General features: G+C 46.8%; 1 protein-coding gene across 7 annotated transcripts in view; it reads left to right on the top strand.

Annotated features, from left to right (window-relative positions):
* Positions 1-510: 510 nt before the first annotated feature.
* Positions 511-25,353, top strand: part of LOC142469100 (tropomyosin alpha-1 chain) — a 38,849-nt gene continuing 14,006 nt past the window's right edge. For 2 of the 7 annotated variants that reach the window (XM_075576009.1, XM_075576008.1), the window contains exons 1-6: positions 515-742; positions 2,164-2,289; positions 20,799-20,932; positions 21,427-21,544; positions 21,975-22,045; positions 24,273-24,348. In XM_075576009.1, coding sequence (XP_075432124.1) covers positions 629-742; positions 2,164-2,289; positions 20,799-20,932; positions 21,427-21,544; positions 21,975-22,045; positions 24,273-24,348 — 639 coding nt within the window. In that variant the 5' untranslated portion in view covers positions 515-628. Of the gene's footprint in view, positions 743-1,843; positions 1,970-2,163; positions 2,290-11,338; positions 11,486-20,798; positions 20,933-21,426; positions 21,545-21,974; positions 22,046-23,073; positions 23,234-24,272; positions 24,349-25,353 lie in introns of those variants that run through there. The other 5 variants (XM_075576013.1, XM_075576012.1, XM_075576011.1 and 2 more) reach the window with 4 other exon arrangements.

Genomic DNA, 25,353 nt, shown 5'->3' with positions numbered 1-25,353 from the left:
TTCTGGGTTTGAGAATAAAAAAAGGAGTGGTCCTCTAGATTGGTAAATAAAGTACCCTGGGATTGTACAACCAGAACATAGTGGTACTGAGTACACATGAACAGAACTCCCACTCTCTGCTGTATATATATATATATATTCGTGAATTCCCATTCTCCTGACAGGAAGAAAGTAATTACTCCAAGAAGCAATCCTGAGGCGTCCCATACAGGAGAACTTCCCCTTCCAAACTGCATGCCTAGAGGTTTAGAAATAGGAACACACTGCTCTCCCCCCCCCCCCCTCCCTGCTCCCCCTCTCCCTGCACCCTCCCCCCCCCCTTAATCTTTGCCTCTGCCCATCACATCCCTTATATAGTCATATCCACAGTCAAATGGTCCCGCTGCAGCAAATAGCAGGAGATATCCTTAGAGCTGGTGCTGGGACAGAGAGCCAAGTCTTCCAAAAAAGTATTGGGTGTCCTCAGGAATTTCCCTGACTCCCCCCACAAGTCTGCCCTGGTACATATTTCTGAGGCTGGAACAGCTGAGAGTTTGCACTCCAGCTCTGTGGTCAGACTAAGAAGCAGCTCCACTTTCTGTCCTCTTCCCCGTTCTCTGTCGCCGGCAGCCCACCCAACTCACCAGCCATGGACGCCATCAAGAAGAAGATGCAGATGCTCAAGCTGGATAAGGAGAACGCCTTGGACAGAGCGGAGCAGGCGGAAGCCGACAAGAAGGGAGCAGAGGACAAGAGCAAACAGGTCTGCTTGGGAGCCCTTATAATAAAGAACGACCCCCTATAATAAGAACGACCCCCTATAACATAAGACCCATAGCAGCGGCAGGTCTCTTCGACTGGCAGAAGGGGCCCGGGCAATGCTTTGCGTCCCTAGCCCAAGCTGGCAGCGTAGGGGTTCCAGTTCCCCAATAAACATGCTTGGTCCCACGTCAATTAGTTGGTACATCAATGGTTAATCCTGCCATTTCCAGTCCCAGTCCCAGTCACGAAAGGGTTAATCCCATCGCTACATCTGCGAGATGCGTCCACATCTTTCCATTTGCGTCCCCCGAAATCACGTTTTTTCCCCCCTCTTAAATTCCCCTCTTTTTTGGGGTGGCCCCATTCTCGTGAAAGTTCCCAAACGCGCCCATGTCACGTGAATTTCGCCCCAAACGGCGGCCACCTGACCTCGCCCCATGTTGACTTTTGACGTAGGCGGGTGGGGGGGAGATTGCCGTCGTTTGGTGAAATTTGGGGGCGCGGAACATAAAAAAGGGGCAAAATTCACTTGATTTGGGGAATTTCAGCCAAAATAATGTCACACGTCCCTACGGCCAAACTAAGATAAGGGTGCGATCCAGGTAACCCTAAATGCCTGATATATGTTAATACCGTATATAAACATATATATCATTCTTTGGAGGTTTCATTTAGTCCATGTTGAAAATGTGAAACATCTGTGGGGTTAGAGAAATGGGAGGAATTTCAACTGTTCGTGGGTTGCTGACTCTGGCGTCTTTCCCAGTGTCTATTTCGAAACGCTGTTTAACTTCTACACTGCCAGAAAGTGGTTCTAGGGTCCCACTATTGACCATTTGGGCCGCCCATGCTCCTTCAGCCTGAAGGGTTAACATATAAGGAATCTTATTTTGAATGGGAACCGCACCATTTTGCTACTTTCTCCCTGTTGAGAGTTCCCTCCAACCCCCGTACAAGACAAAGGGCTCGGCCCTTTTGTCTGGCTCCCAAAAGGAGTTTTCCTTGCGTTGGTCGGCAAGATGGTGCCTAATATAAAGTATACACGTTATATATCTCTTCTGTTTTGTTTTTCTTCTTAATGCCGTTTGGAAAACCCGCTTAGTTAGAGGAGGAGATTGTACAAATGGAGAAGCAGTTGCGGATTACGGAGGACGAAAGGGATAGAATTATGGATGAGTTTCATAAGGCAGAAGAGAATCTCCTGTCCGCCGACGAGAACGCCACCAAGGTATATGTCGTTCAAGTGAGAATGATCTAACTTTCTTCTCTCTCTTCTCTCTTTCTCTCTCTCTGTGGTTCCTGTCCTGTCCTGTCCTGTCTCTGTGCACCTCTGTTGCCTGCTGCCACACCTTCCACTCCCCCCCTCCGTCACTGCCCCCCGTCTGTCCATCCACCACCTTGGACCCATTTACCCCGCCCCAGCTGGAGGATGAACTAGTAGCACTGCAGAAGAAATTAAAAGGTACTGAGGATGAACTTGACAAATACTCTGAAGCTCTGAAAGATGCCCAGGAGAAGTTGGAACTCGCAGAGAAGAAGGCCGCTGATGTAAGTTGAGGGTCTCCAAAAGGCCCCCTGTCCCCCTCCCCCATTTGGCAAAGACACACTAGCTCTCTCTGCATCTGCTACATTGCATGTGTCACATCGAGGCATGGAAATATTCCACCACACTCTGAAGGTATCTCTGAATACTGTATATTAAGGTGGATAAGAGAAGGTCTTCTTCTGCAATGTTCAACCAAGTCCTACAATGTGATAGTTACCAATGGGGAAGCTGTTGGCTGGAAAACGCTCATTGAGTTCAGTGGGGGGGTTTTCGGTTGATAACGGTGGGGGCGGCGGCTTCGGCAAATATAGAATAAGGCCCATAGTCTTGTATATACATGCAGAATGCTAGACACGGCGGTGGTGGGCTCCCACCAGCTTGTCATATTAGTGGTGGCTATCAACACCATAGGCTAATTACAGATAATCCCATGGGCCTTCCATGGTGGCCACTTAACACAGACATGTTAACAGGACTGGCCTAGTTCAACCACCCACATTTAAAAATACCATTATTCTTATAGACCAAGAGGGGCCAACTCCAGTCCTCGAGGGCCACCAACAGGTCAGTTTTTATGGGTATCCCTCCTTCAGCACAGGTGGCTCAATCAGTGCCATAGAGCCACCTGTGCTGAACCAGCGGTATCCTTAAAACCTGACCTGTTGGTGGCCCTCGAGGACTGGAGTTGGCCACGCCTGCTGTAGACGTAGACCAGTCATTTTCTCTTTCGAAGGGGTCAGTGTTGGTCTTCAAAAAAAGGGAGAGGTGTTTAAACAGAGGAAGGAGGCCACGCATTCATTCCCCACACCTTGTTAACCCCTTCAGAACTAGATAGGGCCGCCCAGCATTGAAGGTGATAGCGGTTTTGCTTTCCAAAATGACTATTTTCTCACCAGCCGTCACACAAGTCTAGGGTCCCCCAACCCCAGGGAATATTGTAGGGTAACGGTCATTAAGGATTGTAATGTACTGATGGCCAATCTTTCTAAATCGGAACAGAACTTGTTCAAATGCTAAAATGAGATTTTGAGGTGAGAAGTTAGCCTGTGGGGACCTCCCGTCCTCTTGGGGCCATTTTTGGGGTGAAAATCCCTATAAACCAATGGGAATTGTAGTCCAAAAAACGGCCCATACGACCTCTCCGACGTATGTCAAATAAGACCCCTAGGTGTATACGCCATCGGGGACTTTTTACCCTGCTTTATTTCGCCGTGATGACGCTCCACTACGGAAATGTTGGTGGGTCCCCAAGACGTGACGGCGCCCGGTTAAATTTTGCAATGACCTCGTTCCTTCCACGTCCAAATCTTACTGCCAAGGAGAAGTCCTTACAGTAAGGAGGAAGATGGTATTTGCTGCGGCTGCAGAGGTGGGAGCACGGTTATATATAACTCAGTGCTTTATATGGTATACTTTGAGGAGCCAGAGCTCAGCTGTCTGCCTCCTGTCAAACATTAAATACATTCGTCCTGGAATGGAGTGCAGGCTCCGTATACAATTCATACATTTCCCAGGGCATTCTGCATGTGCCCCCTGTTTAATTCAACCCCCCACTGGATACTTATATATGCAATTTATAGACGATTTTCAAAATCTCTATCTATCTATCTATAGCTATATCTATCTATATATATATATATATATATATATATACCTCATTCATTAATTTGTGATCTGTGCACAAATCCTTTTTTTTTTTTTAAATATTAAGGCGAGGTAGATACAAATGGTATATTTTATTAAAGAGAGAAAATCTTAAAGTAAAATTATACCAAAAATGAATATATATATATATATATATATATATATATATATATATAGATATATATATATATCTATATATATATATATAGGATAAATGTACATTATATAATTTATATATATATTTAAAACAATATATATATATAGATCATTGTATATATATATATATATATATATATATATATATATATATATATATACTTGTGTGTGTGTGTGTGTGTGTGTGTGTGTATATATATATACACATATATAGTTAAAAAGTTAAAAGATTTCTTTACCAAATTCTCTTGGTTGTAAAATTAGTGAAAAGGCTGGGGAGACAGATTATATATATATATATATATATATATATATATATATATATATATATATATATATATATGTATATATATATATATATATATATATATATGTATATATATATATATATATATTATATATATATATATATATATATAAAGTACAGTTTCCTTTTATTTTAAAAGAAACCTCAAAAAAGAAGAAAGAAAAAAAACCTTTTCCCATTTTAAAGAAAACTTTTCAAATAAAAATGTTGAAAAAGCTGCCACTGCCCAAAATAGTCATAACCTTGTTTTTTTTTTTTTTGTGAGAGAAGTTTTTTGAGGTTAGAATAAGAAAAGTTCATTTTAAAGCCAAATAGAGATAGAGTGTGTAATTTGAGCAGACCTGGGGTAGTATCAAGCTTATGATACAATGGAAACATTCCATATTATCCAGGCCTGGGAGTTACACTAGTGTTATAGAAACAGCACACAGAGATATTCCTTATAAGGAAAAGTATGTTCACTATTTAGAATCCGCTCTGCAGAATACCAGACTGACTGGCAGAAAGCGTGTCATTCGGAAGTCACTGGTGTTTGTTTAATGAATATAGGGACCAGAAAGAATCAATTTGTGGGTTTCAATAAGAGGACGGCCTCAGGCCCTGACATCGTTTTAACCAAATATCCTATTTCTCACATTTTTTTTGCTTCCATTTTTTTTTGTCATTTTAATGCATTTAGTAGTGAAGTCTTTATTTATATATATTTTTAATGAGCTTACTCCTTAAAGTGGCTTTGTGCCCACCTCGTTATAATTATTTATACGTTACATAGAGCGGCATGCGTAGAATGCGCATAATACATCTTATTATATCGTAAGCACGCAAAATATTTCAAATGCAGCGGTTGATAATACAGGCAGTACTCGGTTATCTGACACAATGAGTTACTCAAAATGGCGTTGGATAGCGAAACGTCTTAAAGCGAAACACGTTTTCCCACAGGAACACTGCTAAAATGAAAGGTTCCTTCCTGAAGGCATTTTTAACACTAAAATACACCAAATATTTTACGCAGGCAATAAGATATGCAGCACACACTTAAATTATATAGTATATATTCTGTATTTTATATATATAATATAACATAATATATAATATAATAATATAATATATTATATAATATATATATTATATACACATAAACAACGTTGCAAAGCGTTGTAAGAGCGTTGGATAAGCCGTTTTGGCGTTGTAAAAATGAACATAGGTATACATTGCATAGCGTTGGATAAGCCATTCGTTGTAAAGCGAAGCGTTATAAAACGAGGACTGCCTGTACAAGATATTATACCAGATGTACAGTAGGGTGTATAGCATGAATATATATATATACATAGATATAGATATTTATTTATACAATGTGTTACCAGGAAGTATTACATTGAGAGTTACCTCTCGTTTTCAAGTATGTCCTGGGCACAGAGTTAAGACAAATAATACATGGTACAAATACAGTTACATTAAGTGAGCAGGGTATACATTATATACAAGACATTGCATGCACAGTTAGAGATAATGTATATTATAGGCGTATGTAACAGTTACAGACCAGATTAAAATGTGAGACAGCTTTAGTTTTGAAAAAACTTAGGCTGGTGCTGTATGCATATATACTGTACATTTACATACATAGATATATAGGTATATATAGACATATATATATGCTCACACTACATATGGATATATACATTCACATACATAGGTATATATGATATAGATAGAAAGATAGATCTATATATATATAGAGAGAGAGAGAGAGAGAGAGAGAGAGAGAGAGAGAGAATTTGTACAGAACTAGTTGCTGTAGAGAGAGAGAGAGAGAGAGAGAGAGAGAGAGAGAGAGAGAGAGAGAGAGAGAGAGAGAGAGAGGAGAGAGAGAGAGAGAGAGAGAGAGAGAGAGAGAGAGAGAGAGAGAGAGAGAGAGAGAGAGAGAGAGAGAGAGAGAGAGAGAGAGAGAGAGAGAGAGAGAGAGAGAGAGAGAGAGAGAGAATTTGTACAGAACTAGTTGCTGTGAGCCCAGAAATTACACAGTGTACCCCCATTCTCCAGCCTGGCAGTGAAATGGTTAATGTATGTATATGTGTGTATGTGTGTGTGTATATATTTATTATATATATATATAATTGTGCCATTCAAGTCATTGGGGCTTTCCGTGTGAGAACGCCGGATCGGCACTATCGGAGTTTACAGAATAAGGGCCCACGTCCTTTTCTGCCGGCGAGTGGGGAGGGTTTAACAAATGAAGAGGTTCATAACTCTAAGAGTGCCTTAATATTGTTTAGGTAGCTCACCCAGTACTGTTGCCAGGTAGAAGTGTGTGGTGATACCCGTCACTGAATTATATTACAGCACGTTCGTTTGCAGAAGGCGGTTCGGATTCTGTAACTGCTGTGGGATTTAATCCGTATACCACATACTGATGTATATAGCAGTGTAAATGGCCTTGCTGTTATTGAGCAGTGAAGAGCGCCCCCTATAGGAATGGAGAGGTCAGATGCTGTACACTAGTTATTAATTATCAATTATAATTACTTATTCAATATGGGAGGATTTCTGAGGGGGGGGGGGGGGTTCCCATTAAATATAAACTGGGGTTTGTTTCTTTTTAAATCTGGGGATTTATAACATAGGGAAATGTGGCAAATAATTCTGTGGTCTTATTATTAGTAATATTATTATTATTAATAATAATAATAAATATATTAACACACTGATTCACACAGACATACTGGCACTGACTGACACACACAGACACACTGATACACAAAGACAATGCTACACACAGACACTGATATACACAAAGACACACTGATACACAGAAACACTGGCATGCAATGATACACACAGAAACACACAAATACACTTATACACCTGGATACACACAGACACACTTATACACACACAGAGACTGATACAAAAAGACACAATGACACACTGATACACAGACACACTGATACATACTGTACAGATAGATACACACACACAGACACACACACACACACACACACACACTGATAGACATATGGACACACTGACACACACAGACACATTGATACACACATAAACAATGATACACAGACACACTGACACACACACACAGACACACTGAGACACTGATACAAACAGATACTCTGACACACTGATACACCCAGATACAATGATACACATAGATACACTGACACACATACAGACACTGATACATACACAGACACAATGACACACTGATATACAGACACACTGATACATAAAGACACACACACATACACTGATACATACTGTACAGACACACAGGCACTGATACACATATGGACACACTGACACACACACATACACACTGATACATACAGAGACACAATGACACACTGATATACAGACACACTCATACATACTGTACAGACAGACAGACACACACACACACACACTGACACACATGGACACACTGACAGATGATACACAAATAGACACACTGATGCATACATACAGACACACTGATACACACAGACACATTGATACACACACACACACACACACACACTGATACACACAGACACATTGACATACACACAGACACCATGATACACATATAGATACACTGATACATACTGTATAGACACATACACAACACAGACACACTGATATATACTGAACAGAGAGACACACACACAAACAAACACTGATACACAAACAAACACACTAATACTGATACGGACACACTGATACACACAGAAACACTGATACATACTGTACAGACAGACACACACACAAACACTGATACACACACACTGATACACATACGGATACACTGATACACACAGACACACTGATACACATACGGACACACTGATACACACAGACACACTGATACAGACTCTACTGACAGGCACACACACTGATACACACACACACTGGGACACATATGGATACACACAGACATACTGATACATACTGTACAGACAGACACACACACAAACACTGATACACACACACTGATACACATACAGACACACTGATACACACAGACATACTGATACATACTGTACCGATAGACATACACACTGATACACACAGACACACTGTTACATACAGTACAGACACACACACTGATACACACAGACACACTGATACATACTGTACAGACAGACACACACACACACACACTGATACACATACGGACACACTAATACACACAGACATACTGATACATACTGTACCGACAGACACACACACTGATACACACACACACACTGATACACACAGACACACTGTTACATACTGTACAGACACACACACTGATACACACAGACACACTGTTACATACTGTACAGACTCACACACTGATACACACAGACACACTGATACATACTGTACAGAGACACACACACACACACTGATACACACAGACACACTGATACATACTGTACAGACACACACACTGATACACACACTGACACACACAGACACACTGTTACATACTGTACAGACACACACACTGATACACACAGACACACTGTTACATACTGTACAGACACACACACTGATACACACAGACACACTGATACCTACTGTGCAGACACACACACTGATACACACAGACACACTGATACATACTGTACAGACAGGCACACACTGATACACACAGACACACTGATACATACTGTTCAGACACACAAACTGATACACACAGACACACTGATACATACTGTACAGACACACACACTGATACACACAGACACACTGTTACATACTGTACAGACACACACACACACTGATACACACAGACACACTGATACATACTGTACAGACACACACACTGATACACACACACTGATACACACAGACACACTGATACATACTGTACAGACATGCATACACTGATACACACAGACACACTGATACATACTGTGCAGACAGGCACACACTGATACACACAGACACACTGATACATACTGTACAGACAGGCACACGCTGATACACACAGACACACTGATACATACTGTACAGACACACACACTGATACACACAGACACACTGATACATACTGTACAGACAGGCACACACTGATACACACAGACACACTGATACATACTGTACAGACAGGCACACACTGATACACACAGACACACTGATACATACTGTACAGACAGGCACACACTGATACACACAGACACACTGATACATACTGTACAGACAGGCACACACTGATACACACAGACACACTGATACATACTGTACAGACAGGCACACACTGATACTCACAGACACACTGATACATACTGTACAGGCAGGCACACACTGATACACACAGACACACTGATACATACTGTACAGACACACACTGATACACACAGACACACTGATACATACTGTACAGACAGGCACACACTGATACACACAGACACACTGATACATACTGTACAGACAGGCACACACTGATACACACAGGCACACTGATACACACAGACACACTGATACATACTGTACAGACACACACTGATACACACAGACACACTGATACATACTGTACAGACAGGCACACACTGATACACACAGGCACACTGATACACACAGACACACTGATACATACTGTACAGACAGACACACTGATACATACTGTACAGATACACACACTGATACACACAGACACACTGATACATACTGTACAGACAGACACACACTTGCATTACAAAGCAACGGGGTTTCACCTGCTAAATCTGCTGCTGTTTGTGCAGCCCCGAAACTTTCCGAAATGAACCTTTCCATATAACAATAAATCCGGATTTTAGGACGTTTCCCGCCAGGTCCTCTCCGGTTTAACGTCGCGGTGCCCACGCCAGACGAATCCCCCTAAACGCTGCGTATACAGCCAGTGCAGCTTTCTGCGTCAATGGCAATTATAAACCCGGGCCTAACAGAGCCTGCCCTCAGGTAACCTGGAGTCCCACTACTTCAATTACCATTGACCACCCATGCCTGTCCAGTCACAAGCTGGCTTCCCTGCGCTATCCTCTGCATAATAATATTTTTGATCATTCAAGTGATGACCGAACCCTTTGTTCCCCAAGGACATGCTCATTCTGTCCCTGCCTGACCTTGAGCTGTATGGTTTGAGCCCTAAATCCATAGCTATTTTTCTTGGGGTGCGGGGGTTGAGTTTTGACACCTTTTTCCTTACGGTTCAGCAGGAAACTCATATGGTGATGCTGAAATGATTCATTAGCCTGCCCCCCCCCCCCCCTATATATAATGAACGCAGTTGGGATTATGGGATTATTATCCCTCCTCAGTTTTTAAGACGATACAAAAGGCGCTCACGGAGTTTTCGACCCCGCTTTGCGGACTGGCGCCTTCCAAGCCTGCGTGGGACCCACGCCGTTTTGAAAACAGCCCGGTGCTCGAAATAAATAGATGTATTCGAGTGAACGGCGCTGTAACTCACAGTGTAGCCCACGGGAAAAGGATATTACAACGCCCGATAACTTTTATTAATAGTAATAATAGTGGCTGTGTTATTAGGTGATATCATATATGATATGACATCAGACATCTGCTGCTGGATGCAATATGGTAATATCAATGGGAACCCCTATAGATTCGGTCCCTCTTTGCACAGTTTGCTTTGGGGGTTAATGTATAGGGGATACGGTTAAATGAATGTGCCATCCATCCACTAGAGGGCAGCAAAGGCAATGTACCTGGTTACATTGTCATCTGTTTTAAGGTGTGGCTTCCCATAGTAAGGTTTGTAAGCCCACCCCAGCCCACCCTAAACCTCATTTTGTTGGGTGGGGTCTAACCAGTGGGATCCCAGGAGTTTGTAGGGCAGCCAGCAGGGACAATTCCCTACGTGTAGGGTTAATAAGCAGGGCTGGGGCCTGTGTGAGGAGGAGACTTCCTGTAAGAGAGGGGGAGGTGCGGTATAAAAGGGTTTCTGTGGGGCCGGGAGGCAGAGCTGGAAGAGAATGGCTGGGATGACTTCGCTGGAGGCTGTGAAGAGGAAAATAAAATGTCTGCAGGAGCAGGCGGACACGGCCGAGGAGAGGGCAGAGAGTCTGCACAGGGAGCTGGACATGGAGAGGAAACTCAGAGAGGCAGTAAGGAGACAGCAGCACCCACACCCTCTCACAGCACCCCCTCTCACAGCACCCACCACTACAGCACCCCCCCCTCTCAGCACCCACCACTACAGCACCCCCTCTCACAGCACCCACCACTACAGCACCCCCCCCTCTCACAGCACCCACCACTACAGCACCCCCCCTCTCACAGCACCCCCCCCTCTCAGCACCCACCACTACAGCACCCCCTCTCACAGCACCCCCTCTCACAGCACCCACCACTACAGCACCCCCCCTCTCACAGCACCCCCCCTCTCACAGCACCCCCCCTCTCAGCACCCACCACTACAGCACCCTCTCACAGCACCCACACCCTCTCACAGCACCCACACCCTCTCACAGCACCCACACCCTCTCACAGCACCCACACCCTCTCACAGCACCCACACCCTCTCACAGCACCCACACCCTCTCACAGCACCCACACCCTCTCACAGCACCCACACCCTCTCACAGCACCCACACCCTCTCACAGCACCCACACCCTCTCACAGCACCCACACCCTCTCACAGCACCCACCACTACAGCACCCCCACTCTCACAGCACCCACCACTACAGCACCCCACCTCTCACAGCACCCACCACGAGAGCACCCCCCCTCTCACAGCACCCTCTCACAGCACCCACCCCCTCACAGCACCCTCCACTACAGCACCCTCCACTACAGCACCCTCCACTACAGCACCCTCCACTACAGCACCCTCCACTACAGCACCCTCCCCCTCTCACAGCACCCTCCCCCTCTCACAGCACCCTCCACTACAGCACCCTCCACTACAGCACCCTCCACTACAGCACCCTCCCCCTCTCACAGCACCCTCCACTACAGCACCCTCCCCCTCTCACAGCACCCTCCACTACAGCACCCTCCCCCTCTCACAGCACCCTCCACTACAGCACCCTCCCCCTCACAGCACCCTCCACTACAGCACCCTCCCCCTCACAGCACCCTCCACTACAGCACCCTCCCCCCTTCACAGCACCCTCCACTACAGCACCCTCTCCCTCTCACAGCACCCACCACTACAGCACCCTCCCCCTCTCTCAGCACCCTCCACTACAGCACCCTCCCCTCTCACAGCACCCCCCCTTTCACAGCACCCTCAACTACAGCACCCTCCCTCTCACAGCACCCACCACTACAGCATCCTCCCCCTCTCACAGCACCCTGTAACACATGGCACCCAGGGTGCTCCCTGCTCTCACCCTCCCCTCAGCACTCTGTAACACACACACACACGGCACCCAGGGGTGCTCCCTACAGCACCCTCCCCCTCTCACAGCAGACACATAGCACCCAGGGGTACTCCCTACAGCACCCTGTAACACTCACACGGCACCTGGGGGTTCCCTGCACCCCCCTCCCCCCTTCAGCACCCTGTAACACACAGAGCACCCTGTAATACCCACACAGCACCCAGAGGTGCTCCCTGCACCCACACGTTACACCCTTAATAGACCCATACATCTAAGGCTGCCTTGCAATGTTGCAAACCCTATAGGACTATAAGGCTGCTTATAACTGTTTGGGGGCTGCCCCTTTTATTTGTGGCAGGTTACCCTATTGTGTTTTTTTATGGGGTTGAGGTGCTATCAAAAAGTGTATTTGTGTTCTTTTAAACTAGGCTAAGGTGGAAATCTGCCTACCTTTGTATAGTTCTGCTTAAGTATACTGTAGGGTTTTCAGTAGTAGGACTTTTTCCCCTTGTGCTATGTCTGTCTTGTTACTGGGGGTCACCCTATTACATTTTGGGGTGACCAGATAACTAGTTTACACCCCCCCCCCCTTCCCCCTGAAACCCCACAGACTTTCCTAGAAGGACCCTGTTTAATATAAAGACCAGCCCCTAAACCAGGGTGTCATATTGAGGCTATACCCCTATACAGGGCCTGAGGATATACCCCTATACAGGGCCCTAACCTATACCCCTATACAGGGCCCTAACCTATACCCCATAGCTGTAACACTGCCGGGTTAGGGTGTCCTTCTTCGGTTGCAACGGACAAGTCTACAAAATCAATTATTATAGCAATAGATGCACACGGTGTAAACAAGTCTACAATGTCAAGATGTGTATATACAATTACAAGTGTGTACAATGTACCTCTGTAACCAATATATGTATAGAAATCGTAGCACTAAATGCAACAAATATACAGTGTACCACCGCTGACACGTTAACGGGAGGAGGCGTGACAAATGAATGGGGGTCTCTGTCCCAGGAGCTTGTTATTCAGTGCTTTTTGGCTTTGGGTTGGGGGGCTTGGTAACGAACCCACCCCCCAGGGCTGTCGGTATCCAGGAAATGAGGCTTTGGGAGGGTGTTTCTGGAATCCCAGGCATGTGTTTAACCCATTCACCCAGTTACAAGACTTGTGTGGACAATCTGGCATCGCACCGTGGGCTTCTGGGTAAATACCCAGAGTGCCTCAAACACGTGTGTACTGAGGTATAATAGATAATTTTGTGTATAAAATAGATAATTTACACGTGTATATTAATATTTTCTCTGTATTTGAATCTTGCGATTTTTTTTTTTTCTTTTCTTATTACACCAATTCATGGTGTATTTATGAACCTATTTTTGGGGTTACTGTTTCCCTTGTCACTGCACCCCCCGGAGTCCCCTGCAGCCTCGATGCTTTTTGGGGGCTGACGTGTTAAGTTTGCGCATTTTGTCTCCCTGCAGCCTTTGGCGCACCTGTCCTCGATGCCAGCAAACGCAGAGTTTTTATTTAAAGATGGTAGAAAAGGTGTTGTGTGACTGAGTGCTTTCTCTTTACAGCTCCAATAGAGCTGATGGATAGCTGATCTGATGAGACCTACACCTTATATCGACCTATTATACACACCGTAGGGTTATAGGGCAGTGTGTGTGTGTGTGTATATATATATAGTCTAGAATAGTGCCAGACAGGCGATCAGGCTATATATATCGCCTGATTGCCTGTCTGGCACTATTCTAGTCTTTCCTTCAGTACTTTGTGAGTTCCGGCAGCCAAAGTCCATTCTTCACATGGACTTATCTAATAAGGAGCTGTGTGCCCTGATGTTAAACTGAAAGCACTCAGCAGTAGAACATTTAATGTTTGTTTGTCATCGTGAATTTAAGCAAAATTCCTACCAAGGATCCTCTAGTGGCAAATGGGGCATGTTTACTAAGTTGTGCTAAGCTGCTGGGAGGTGAATATGTATACTATAGATATATCAGTGTTCTGTTATGGAGAGGTATGTATTGTATAGATCAGAGGTACATGTGTATATACACACACACCTCTCTGCCAGAGAACTGTGATAGACATCTATACAATATATATATATTTATTTATTTCTCCCTACCAGAGAACTGAGAGATATATCTATATCACAGCTCTCCGGCAGGGAGGTATATATGTATAATATAGATATATATCACAGCTCTCTGGCAGGGAGGTATATATGTATAATATAGATATATATCACCGCTCTCCGGCCGGGAGGTATATACTGTATGTATAATATAGATATATATATCACCGCTCTCCGGCAGGGAGGTATATATGTATAATATAGATATATATCACCGCTCTTCGGCCGGGAGGTATAGATATATGTATAATATAGATATATGTCACCGCTCTCCGGCAGGGAGGTATAGATATATGTCACCGCTCTCCGGCAGGGAGGTATAGATATATGTCACCGCTCTCCGGCAGGGAGGTATAGATATATATCACCGCTCTCCGGCAGGGAGGTATATATGTATAATATAGATATATATCACCGCTCTCCGGCCGGGAGGTATAGATATATGTATAATATAGATATATATCACCGCTCTCCGGCAGGGAGGTATAGATATATATCACCGCTCTCCGGCAGGGAGGTATAGATATATATCACCGCTCTCCGGCAGGGAGGTATAGATATATATCACCGCTCTCCGGCAGGGAGGTATAGATATATGTCACCGCTCTCCGGCAGGGAGGTATAGATATATATCACCGCTCTCCGGCAGGGAGGTATAGATATATATCACCGCTCTCCGGCAGGGAGGTATAGATATATATCACCGCTCTCCGGCAGGGAGGTATAGATATATGTCACCGCTCTCCGGCAGGGAGGTATAGATATATATCACCGCTCTCCGGCAGGGAGGTATAGATATATGTCACCGCTCTCCGGCAGGGAGGTATAGATATAATATCACCGCTCTCCGGCAGGGAGGTATAGATATATGTCACCGCTCTCCGGCAGGGAGGTATAGATATATATCACCGCTCTCCGGCAGGGAGGTATAGATATATATCACCACTCTCCGGCAGGGAGGTGTCTGTGAGGAGTTTAGCGTTTTCATGCCCTTATAAGGACGCGCCTGTCACATACCAGCTCCCTCTCTCATTCCCTAAAGAGAAATTCTCCAGTGACAGAACAGGAAACCCGTCTGCTAACGCTGCCGTCCCACTAATATCCCGTTTACCTCTGCCTCGGCCTGTACACACTGCCTTCTTATTCAGCCTGCTGGCTTCAATTCCCCACACACTTACTGCACCTACCTCTGAGACACCATATGCGCACGCACACTTACTGCACCTACCTCTGAGAACACCTATGCGCACGCACACTTACTGTAACTACCTCTGAGAACACCTTATGCGCACGCCACACTTACTGCACCTACCTCTGAGAACACCTTATGTGCACGCCACACTTACTGTAACTACCTCTGAGAACACCTTATGCGCACGCACACTTACTGCACCTACCTCTGAGAACACCTTATGCGCACGCACACTTACTGTAACTACCTCTGAGAACACCTTATGCCGCACGCACCACTTACTGCACCTACCTCTGAGAACACCTTATGCGCACGCACACTTACTGTAACTACCTCTGAGAACACCTTATGCGCACGCACACTTACTGCACCTACCTCTGAGAACACCTTATGTGCACGCACACTACTGTAACTACCTCTGAGAACACCTTATGCGCACGCACACTTACTGCAACCTACCTCTGAGAACACCTTATGCGCACGCACACTTACTGCACCTACCTCTGAGAACACCTTATGCGCACGCACACTTACTGTAACTACCTCTGAGAACACCTTATGTGCACGCACACTTACTGCACCTACCTCTGAGAACACCTTATGCGCACGACACACTTACTGCACCTACCTCTGAGAACACCTTATGCGCACGCACACTTACTGCACCTACCTCTGAGAACACCTTATGGCGCGCACACTTACTGCACCTACCTCTGAGATCACCTTATGCGCGCGCACACTTACTGCACCTACCTCTGAGATCACCTTATGCGCGCGCACACTTACTGCACCTACCTCTGAGATCACCTTATGCGCGCGCACACTTACTGCACCTACCTCTGAGATCACCTTATGCGCACGCACACTTACTGCACCTACCTCTGAGAACACCTTATGCGCACGCACACTTACTGCACCTACCTCTGAGAACACCTTATGCGCACGCACACTTACTGCACCTACCTCTGAGAACACCTTATACGCACGCACACTTACTGCACCTACCTCTGAGATCACCTTATGCGCACGCACACATACCTACCTCTCTGAAGACAACACCTTGCGCCCAGATTAAATGCAGCTATGCAAATATTTAGCCTGCGATCCACCGTGTGCTTGGTGCGCAATGCGTGCCCGGGAAAGGTTGTAGATATGGGGGGGGGGTGCCTGGGAAAGGTTGTAGATATGGGGGGGGGGGGTGCCCGGGAAAGGTTGTAGATATGGGGGGGGGGGTGCCTGGGAAAGGTTGTAGATATGGGGGGGGTTCCCGGGAAAGGTTGTAGCTATGGGGGGGTGCCCGGGAAAGGTTGTAGCTATGGGGGGGGGGGGTGCCTGGGAAAGGTTGTAGATATGGGGGGGGGGGGGGTGCCTGGGAAAGGTTGTAGATATGGGGGGGGGAGGGGTGCCCGGGAAAGGTTGTAGATATGTTGGGGGGGGTGCCCGAGAAAGGTGTAGATATGTTGGGGGGGTGCCCGGGAAAGGTTGTAGATATGTTGGGGGGGGTGTCCGGGAAAAGTTGTAGATATGGGGGGGGGTGCCTGGGAAAGGTTGTAGATATGGGGGGGGGTTCCCGGGAAAGGTTGTAGCTATGGGGGGTGCCCGGGAAAGGTTGTAGATATGGGGGGGGGGGGGGGTGCCTGGGAAAGGTTGTAGATATGGGGGGGGGGGGGTGCCCGGAAAGGTTGTAGATATGGGGCGGGGTGCCTGGGAAAGGTTGTAGATATGTTGGGGGGGTGCCCGGGAAAGATTGTAGATATGGGGGGGGGGGTGCCCGGGAAAGATTGTAGATATGGGGGGGGGGTGCCCGGGAAAGAGATTGTAGATATGGGGGGGGGGTGCCCGGGAAAGGTTGTAGATATGTTGGGGGGGTGCCCGGGAAAGATTGTAGATATGGGGGGGGGGGTGCCCGGGAAAGATTGTAGATATGGGGGGGGGGGGTGCCCGGGAAAGATTGTAGATATGGGGGGGGGGGGGTGCCCGGGAAAGATTGTAGATATGGGGGGGGGGGGTGCCCGGGACAGATTGTAGATATGGGGGGGGGGGGGGTGCCCGGGAAAGATTGTAGATATGGGGGGGGGGGTGCCCGGGAAAGGTTGTAGATATGGGGGGGTGCTCGGCTCCGGGCCCCTATAACAGACGGGAAGAACCAGAAGTAATGCACATACTCTGACCAATTCCAGATGTTCTGGGGGCAAACAAACTGACCTTATTTTAACTTCCTTTTGTGGGAATCCAAATATTTGGCTTTTCCCAGCTCTCCCCCCCCCCCCCCCCCCCCCCCCCACCCCCAGGGTTATTTGGTTAACACTTTCACTGCTGTGGCCCTCGGATGTCTCGGTGACATGTTGGGGGTTTATACATTGGGCGATGAGGCTTTGGGAGGGCAAAAGATATCATTGTAACTGGCCGAGTGAGACACTGAACCTCTCTCAGATTCCACACGACTCCTTCACCTCTCTCCCAACGAGGGGGCGGCAGTGCCTCCTAGCTCAGGGGGTGGGCAACGCCAGTCAAGAGCCACCAACAGGTCACGTTTTCAGGGTATCCCCGCATCAGCACAGATGGTTCAACTGTGCTGAAGCAGGGAATGCCTGAACCTGACCTGTTGGTGGCCTTCGAGGACTAGAGTTGCCCTGTCCTTGCTTAAGCTGGCACCTTGCAGATTTTTTTTTTTGGGGGGGGGGGGTCTGTCTCACTGACTGTTATTAGCAGGGTGTTTTTTATCTTCTCATCCTGGTTTTTAGGGGTTTTGCTTTTGACTTAATTGAAGTAAAAAGAAATGAGTAAGACGGCCATCTTAAGTGTGTCCCGCAGTAAATGCATTTTGTCTCTTGTATTTCTCTGTACCTATTGCCTTCACGTCTCTAGGGGCCTGTACTCGGGTGACAGCCCTCCCCGCCCCTCCCTGTACGGGGCGGGTTGCTCATGCATAGCTCTCTAGGGCGGGTTCCCTCTGCAAACACTTATTCCCTTCCCTGTGGCAATGCATGGGATTACCTTCCGGTGCCTCATACCACTATATATGAGGCGCATAAACCTAGATTCAGGGCACCTATTGCCCCGGCTGCTGTTAAACGGCTTTTTATTTAAACCCCTTCCTGGACATGGCAATGCCTCGCTGGCAGTGCCGGGGTTAAAGATTTTTATCATGGTGGTTAGGGGGGGGGGGGGGGGGGGGGGGTTCTGGCATTCAGTAACAGCTGTCTCTGAGCAGGTCCAGTGACTACTTCTTTGCCTCGGGCTGTACGTGTACAACATGGGACAGGAAGCCCAGAGGGACACACCCAGCTCACTCATTTGCCCAGAATCCCCGGTCTTCAGCTGAATCACGGTGACACATGACACCAGGGTGGCTTATAGGCTGGGGACATGCGAGTGACAATCGGTTACACCCACGGCTTCTCTCTGCTACAGATCATTCTGATTTTAATGATCATAGGGGGAGGAAACCATGATGTGCAGTATCGTATGGGTCATATTTAAGATGGCAGCCTCCACCCACTTACCCAAGCTAGTAAGAGGGTGACGGTTGTGACCACACAGGGCCGAAGTTAATCTGGTTCATGTGAAGGCCAAAACCACCCGTAGTAAATAGGAATGCTGCGTTTCAAGATCTTGGGCGCCAGTCTGGAGGAGGGCTGACGGATTACTTCTAGTGTGGTATGAAACTGGTTTTGTGTGTCCTAGAGGTGACAGGCCAGTCTTGTGCTGTGAATGGCAGCTGATGTGTATTCCGGGGCCCGTTCACAGAAAGCAGAAGTTGACCTTGGTAAACCGTTTTCGCCTCCAGCATGTGAGAACGCGGCTTCCCTCGCTCGTCATACCCACATCCTAAATACACGTCCTGTAGTCTCGCCGCCTCATGCTCTGGTTCATATGGGCAGGCTTCGTTTGGGTCCGATGGGTTCGGTCGGCAGATAAATGAGACGGGATCCCGTTATTACCACTTTAGCTGGAAGGGTTAGAGATGGCGTCTGCTGGAGCCAGCAAACCTGGCCTTGGGATAAATTCCCTCTGCATGTATTGTATTGTATGTCTTTATTTATATAGCGCCATTAGTGTACATAGCGCTTCACAGTAGTAATACATGTGGTAATCAAATAAATAACAGATAATATAAATAACAGATCATGGGAATAAGTGCTTTAGACATAAAAGTAACATTTCGGAAGAGGAGTCCCTGCCCCGAGGAGCTTACAGTCTAATTGGTAGGTAGGGAGAACGTACAGAGACAGTAGGAGGGAGTTCTGGTAAGTGCGTCTGCAGGGGGCCAAGCTTTATGTATCATGTGTTCAGAATATCCACAGTGCTATTCATATGCTTCTTTAAGCAAGTGTGTCTTAAAGGTGGATAGAGAGGGTGCTAGTCGGGGTACATGCGGCAACATAAAGCAGTCTAGAGTCTGACTTAATACAAGCTGCGTCTGGTAACTGCCTGCTTAACACTGAATTAAATGCGCCCCCCCTTCTGACAGTCCACTATTAAGGGCTGTAATGAACACGTCAGCGTTTTGTGATTATAGGGTCTTTTGTACAGATACTCTGCATCATCATACAGTGCAGCATATTCCATTTCAGACATTGTAAATGAGGTGCTCTTGCCTGGTGTGACTGCTCCAGCTCAGAGCTGCTGGATCTGCTATTCGGCATCCCCCCCCCCTCCAAGACTTGCCCTTGGTGGCTCTTCTGTTGGGTAGGGAAGGGGTTGGTGTCCTTAAGCAGGCTGACCTGTTACCTCTTCCCTTAGGCTGAAGGAGATGTAGCCTCATTGAACAGACGCATCCAGCTGGTAGAGGAGGAGTTGGATCGTGCTCAGGAACGTTTGGCCACAGCTCTTCAGAAGCTGGAGGAGGCTGAGAAGGCTGCAGATGAGAGCGAGAGGTTGGTGTCCCCAATGCTTTGCAGGCTCCTGTGATGGGGAGAACTTCTTCTTCTTCGCGTGCAGGACCTTCATGTTAATCCCAATGGGCAGACTTCTCGAACCTTCTCCAAGCTGCTTCTGGATTTATAAGGGTCTGGAGCGTCACCATACTTGTCTCTGGTCATCCACCTATGTATATCTAGATGAGACTAGATTAATGGTTGCCAACTCCAGTCCTCAAGGGTCACCAACATGTCAAGTTAAGGATATCCCTGCTTCAGCACAGGTGGCTCAGTCTTTGACTGAGCCACCTCTGCTGAACCTGAGATCCTGAAAACTAGTGACACTTGAGGACTGGAGTTGAGCACCCCTGTTTTTAGACAATAGTTTGTAGGAACAATCTTTACCATGCCCTCGTATTTTTGGGTTACCCCAAACCCTAGTCTTGTTTCTGCTATGCAGTACGTCGTGTATAGAGGTAAAAAGCTGACCTGTTGTGTTCCCTGCATCTCAGAGGCATGAAGGTCATTGAAAACAGAGCCCTGAAGGATGAAGAGAAGATGGAGTTGCAGGAGATCCAACTGAAGGAGGCCAAGCACATTGCTGAAGAAGCTGACCGCAAATATGAAGAGGTGAGGAGGCCCCGCTGTCCACAATCTGCATGACCAAATGTGTGGGAGGCCCACCCTCCCGCATGACCAAATGTGTGGGAGGCCCACCCTCCCGATACACAAACGGCAACTTCTCCATCACTTCAGATCAGCAGTTTATAGGTTGGTGGCCGTGTTCACAGCTGTAGTAGCTAGGGATCCAGAGCGCCCAATAGCCAGTGGAACAGCCTCTGTTTCTGCCCATGGCTGGGTAAACTCTAGATGGGATATCTTTTAGTCCTGTGGCCTTTTTTATATTTTGGTACCTGTACCCCCAACAGTTACACACAGGTACTACTGGACAGCTTGCCACTTTTTGTTAAAGCCGGGGTCATCTGGAGCACTTCAAATGACGTGCAGGTCTAGGGGACAGACTGTATTCTTATGATCCTCCCTTCCACCCCCTGCACAGGTCGCCCGTAAGCTGGTCATCATTGAGGGTGACTTGGAGCGTGCTGAAGAACGTGCTGAGCTGTCAGAAAGGTAAGAGCCAATGATCCCTCGTGGGACACCAGCGCATGTTATGACAATCACTTGTAGCTCCACCTTTAACCCACCATCCCCAGACAGCATCCATGCCCTGCTTCCGTGGTGATGAGATCCCTGGGCTTTTTAGAAGCTGTTGCGCATGTAACTACAGTGGCCAAAAGACCCTTTTGAGTTGGCGTTATCAGTCATGATTCAGCCGATTTTATCATTACTTGATATAAGGGCGTCTAACCCACACTAGGAATATGGCCCCAAATTCCTCCCTGCCCAATCTAAGCCATAACATTCGAACCTTTAGAATTCAAAGCCTTATCCCAGTCGGTGTTGGGAGCGTGTTATCCGACAAGATAAATATCTTAATTGCCGACCTTCCCCCGGGTGGTAAATCCCAACTTCAGGTGGGAAGAGGCCAAAAAGAAAAGCTGGAAGTTCTGATCACGCCCAGCTGGGTCGGAAACTCTTGCTTTGACATGGGCTTCTTCATACTGAAGACCAAAGTACCCATTTTTCTAGGGCATCAAAAAGAAAGTTTCATATCTAGGACCTTGTGAGAATGTATCTGCATTCTTGGTGTAAATGCCACCATTTTTTGCTTCTCCGCTTCATTGGATAGCCTAGATGCATTTTAATACCCTCTTGCTATAAATAAAATAAACAAATCGGCATGGGAGAACAATTTCTTGGCCCACCAAATCGCCAGTTCCGACCCAAATCCATAGCAAAACTCTCCCCCTCCAATTAGTTTAATATAGTGCTAATGAATCTCCTCCCCCTCATTTATAATGAATGTGCCTCCACACGTCATAACTGATAACCCAACCTTCTACTGTGCATGGTCATAGAGCCAAAAGCCAGTGCACTGGCCCAAATGGGGTACATATTCGTGTATGGAATATGTACGTTTCGCACGACTACCATGCGTGATATATATTTATTTTGACGTTGCATTTTGTTTGTTGCATGCTCCACGTTTTTGTGAATGGCTTTTTCGTTCCGTGTTTATTTCGCACGCTCGTTAACAGCCGCACCCGGCAGCACGACGATCAGCAGAGAATATCGGACCAAACGTTGAAAACGCTATTGGCCTCGGATGAGAAGGTACAGCAGCCAGCATTGGGTGTTCTCCTTGGTCCCCTGGCCGCTTGGCTTAATATATTTCTCTTTTAGTTGGCTATGGCGCAGCATTCTCACCCGGCGTTCTCACCCGGCATTCTCACCCGGCTTTCTCTGGCTCCCGTCTTTTAACCCTTTTTTTTTTGTGTGTGGTTTTTATTATTTTTTTTACTGTACATCTCTGGAGTTGACAAACGCTGAACCGTTCACCTATAAAAGACCATGTGGTGTTGCAAATATCTCCTTTTTTACAGGCACGCAATATCAATGTGATGGGTTAAAGTGGGCAAAGTCCCTGCAGGAAATGCGAAACCCGCAGCGCTTGTTCGGTTTCCAGTCCACGTGCGAGATTAATACTTTCTCTTCTAGTAGAAATTCCTCGCTATACGAATCGGGATAAAACTAGGGCTATTCACCTCTTGATACATCGGGGTGGGCAAATCCAGTCTTCAAGGGCCACCAACAGGCATATCCCTGCGTCCGCACTGGTGGCTCACTTAGTCCCAGCTTCAGCACAGGTGGGCTCAGTTGACTGAGCCATCCATGCTGAAGCAGGGATACCCGTAATACCTAACCGGTTGGTGGCCTTTGACTACTGGAGTTGCCCACCCCTGTAATCAATCATACTAAATTATTTAATCTTTTCGAACACTTCCTGTAGGAATATTGGGAGGAAAGGAGTGGGGGGGGGGGGGGTTGTGCCTTTAAAATACTCGATTTTTGGGCCACACAAGATGACTGGCACACACGGTCTTTCTGCTGCGTCTGGGCAGACGGCCGAGACTTGAATGTAAATCGATACTGTGCCTGCTTCCTAGAACTTCTCAACATCGGGGCAAAGATCAAAAACCTCTGAAGGGGGGGAAATGAACCAAATCATCTTCACTGCCTTAGCGATGTTTAGTAAATCTTGACCCAAGTGTTTTTTATCTGTGCCGGTTCAGCTTTTATCTTCTGCTCTGATTTTTATTTTACTTTTTTCCCTGTGATTCGATTGTTTTCATTTCTCCTTCCCCCCCCCCCCCCCTTTCTCTCCTTTGAATCGTTTTGGTCTCCTGGGTCGCCTCCCGCCCTCTCCTCTCTCTCTCTGACCCCCTCCTCAATCTAGCAAATGTGCTGAACTTGAGGAAGAGTTGAAAACCGTCACCAATAACCTGAAATCCCTGGAGGCCCAGGCAGAGAAGGTAGGATCAGGAGATGCTTGTTGCATGGGCCAGGGCCAGGTTCTCTAACGCAGGTTGAAACCGCAGCTTTAATTTAAAGCCCGTCCTGTTTTGGTGGGGTTTGCCCAGCCTGTAACCCTGCGGGTGCAAAAGATGACCCGCAGGAATTTCCCGGTCCTTCGAGGCGCTGCCAGGATGGGGTCTTCCCATTGCTTCTCTCCCCGCTACGTGCTATACAGCACTGGTGGCCAACTTCAGTCCTCGAGCGCTGCCAACAGGCCAGGTATTGGGGGGGGGTGGGGGGGGGAGGGGAGGGAAAGAGAGGGAAAGATCTCTGCTTCTGCACAGGTGGATTTCAGAATGACTTGAGTGCTGAAGCAGGGATACTCTAAATCTGAGCTGTTGGTGGCCCTTGGGGACTGGAGTTGGCCCTTCTGCTATAATGGAGGGCTTTCCGACTTGTATTTGAACCCACAGTTCTTTATGGTGTTTGGTTTTAATGTAAAGCCACAATTTCTCCCCAGAAAGGTACAGTAAATTAACCAATAGCCAATGTTTTTGACTTCCATTATAAGAGCTATAGCATTTAATAAGAATGTGCCTATTATATAGATACACAATAAGTTATGGCGAGTTAAACAAAGTGATATAAACCTTCCACCTCGCTGTACACTGCAAATAAATACCCCTTGTCAGCCCATTCCCATGCCTGCACCCATATCTCTCACCCCTCCCTCCCCACACCCACTGCAGCCGGGGATTCTGGGTAACCGCGTGCCAATGAGCACGGTCACTTTGTTGGATGCAGAAAGACTATCCCATTCTTATACCGGGGAACTTTCCATGTGAATAAACGGTAAATGTACATGGCTCGTTCTGGGTATAAATGTAATGAAGCCCCCGAGAGCTCGTGGTGGCGTTGGGGAGATCCTTCGCGTTGCATTAAAGACCTTGTTTAAGATTCCACGTCTGATGCCCTATATGCAAACATTTGCGTGTATACGGTTGGTGTAATGGCCTACAAGG

Source organism: Ascaphus truei, chromosome 18 (genome assembly GCF_040206685.1).
Source record: "Ascaphus truei isolate aAscTru1 chromosome 18, aAscTru1.hap1, whole genome shotgun sequence".
Taxonomy (NCBI): domain Eukaryota; kingdom Metazoa; phylum Chordata; class Amphibia; order Anura; family Ascaphidae; genus Ascaphus; species Ascaphus truei.
The sequence above is the reverse complement of the archived record's forward strand: the minus strand, read 5'-3'. Positions and strand labels throughout refer to the sequence as shown.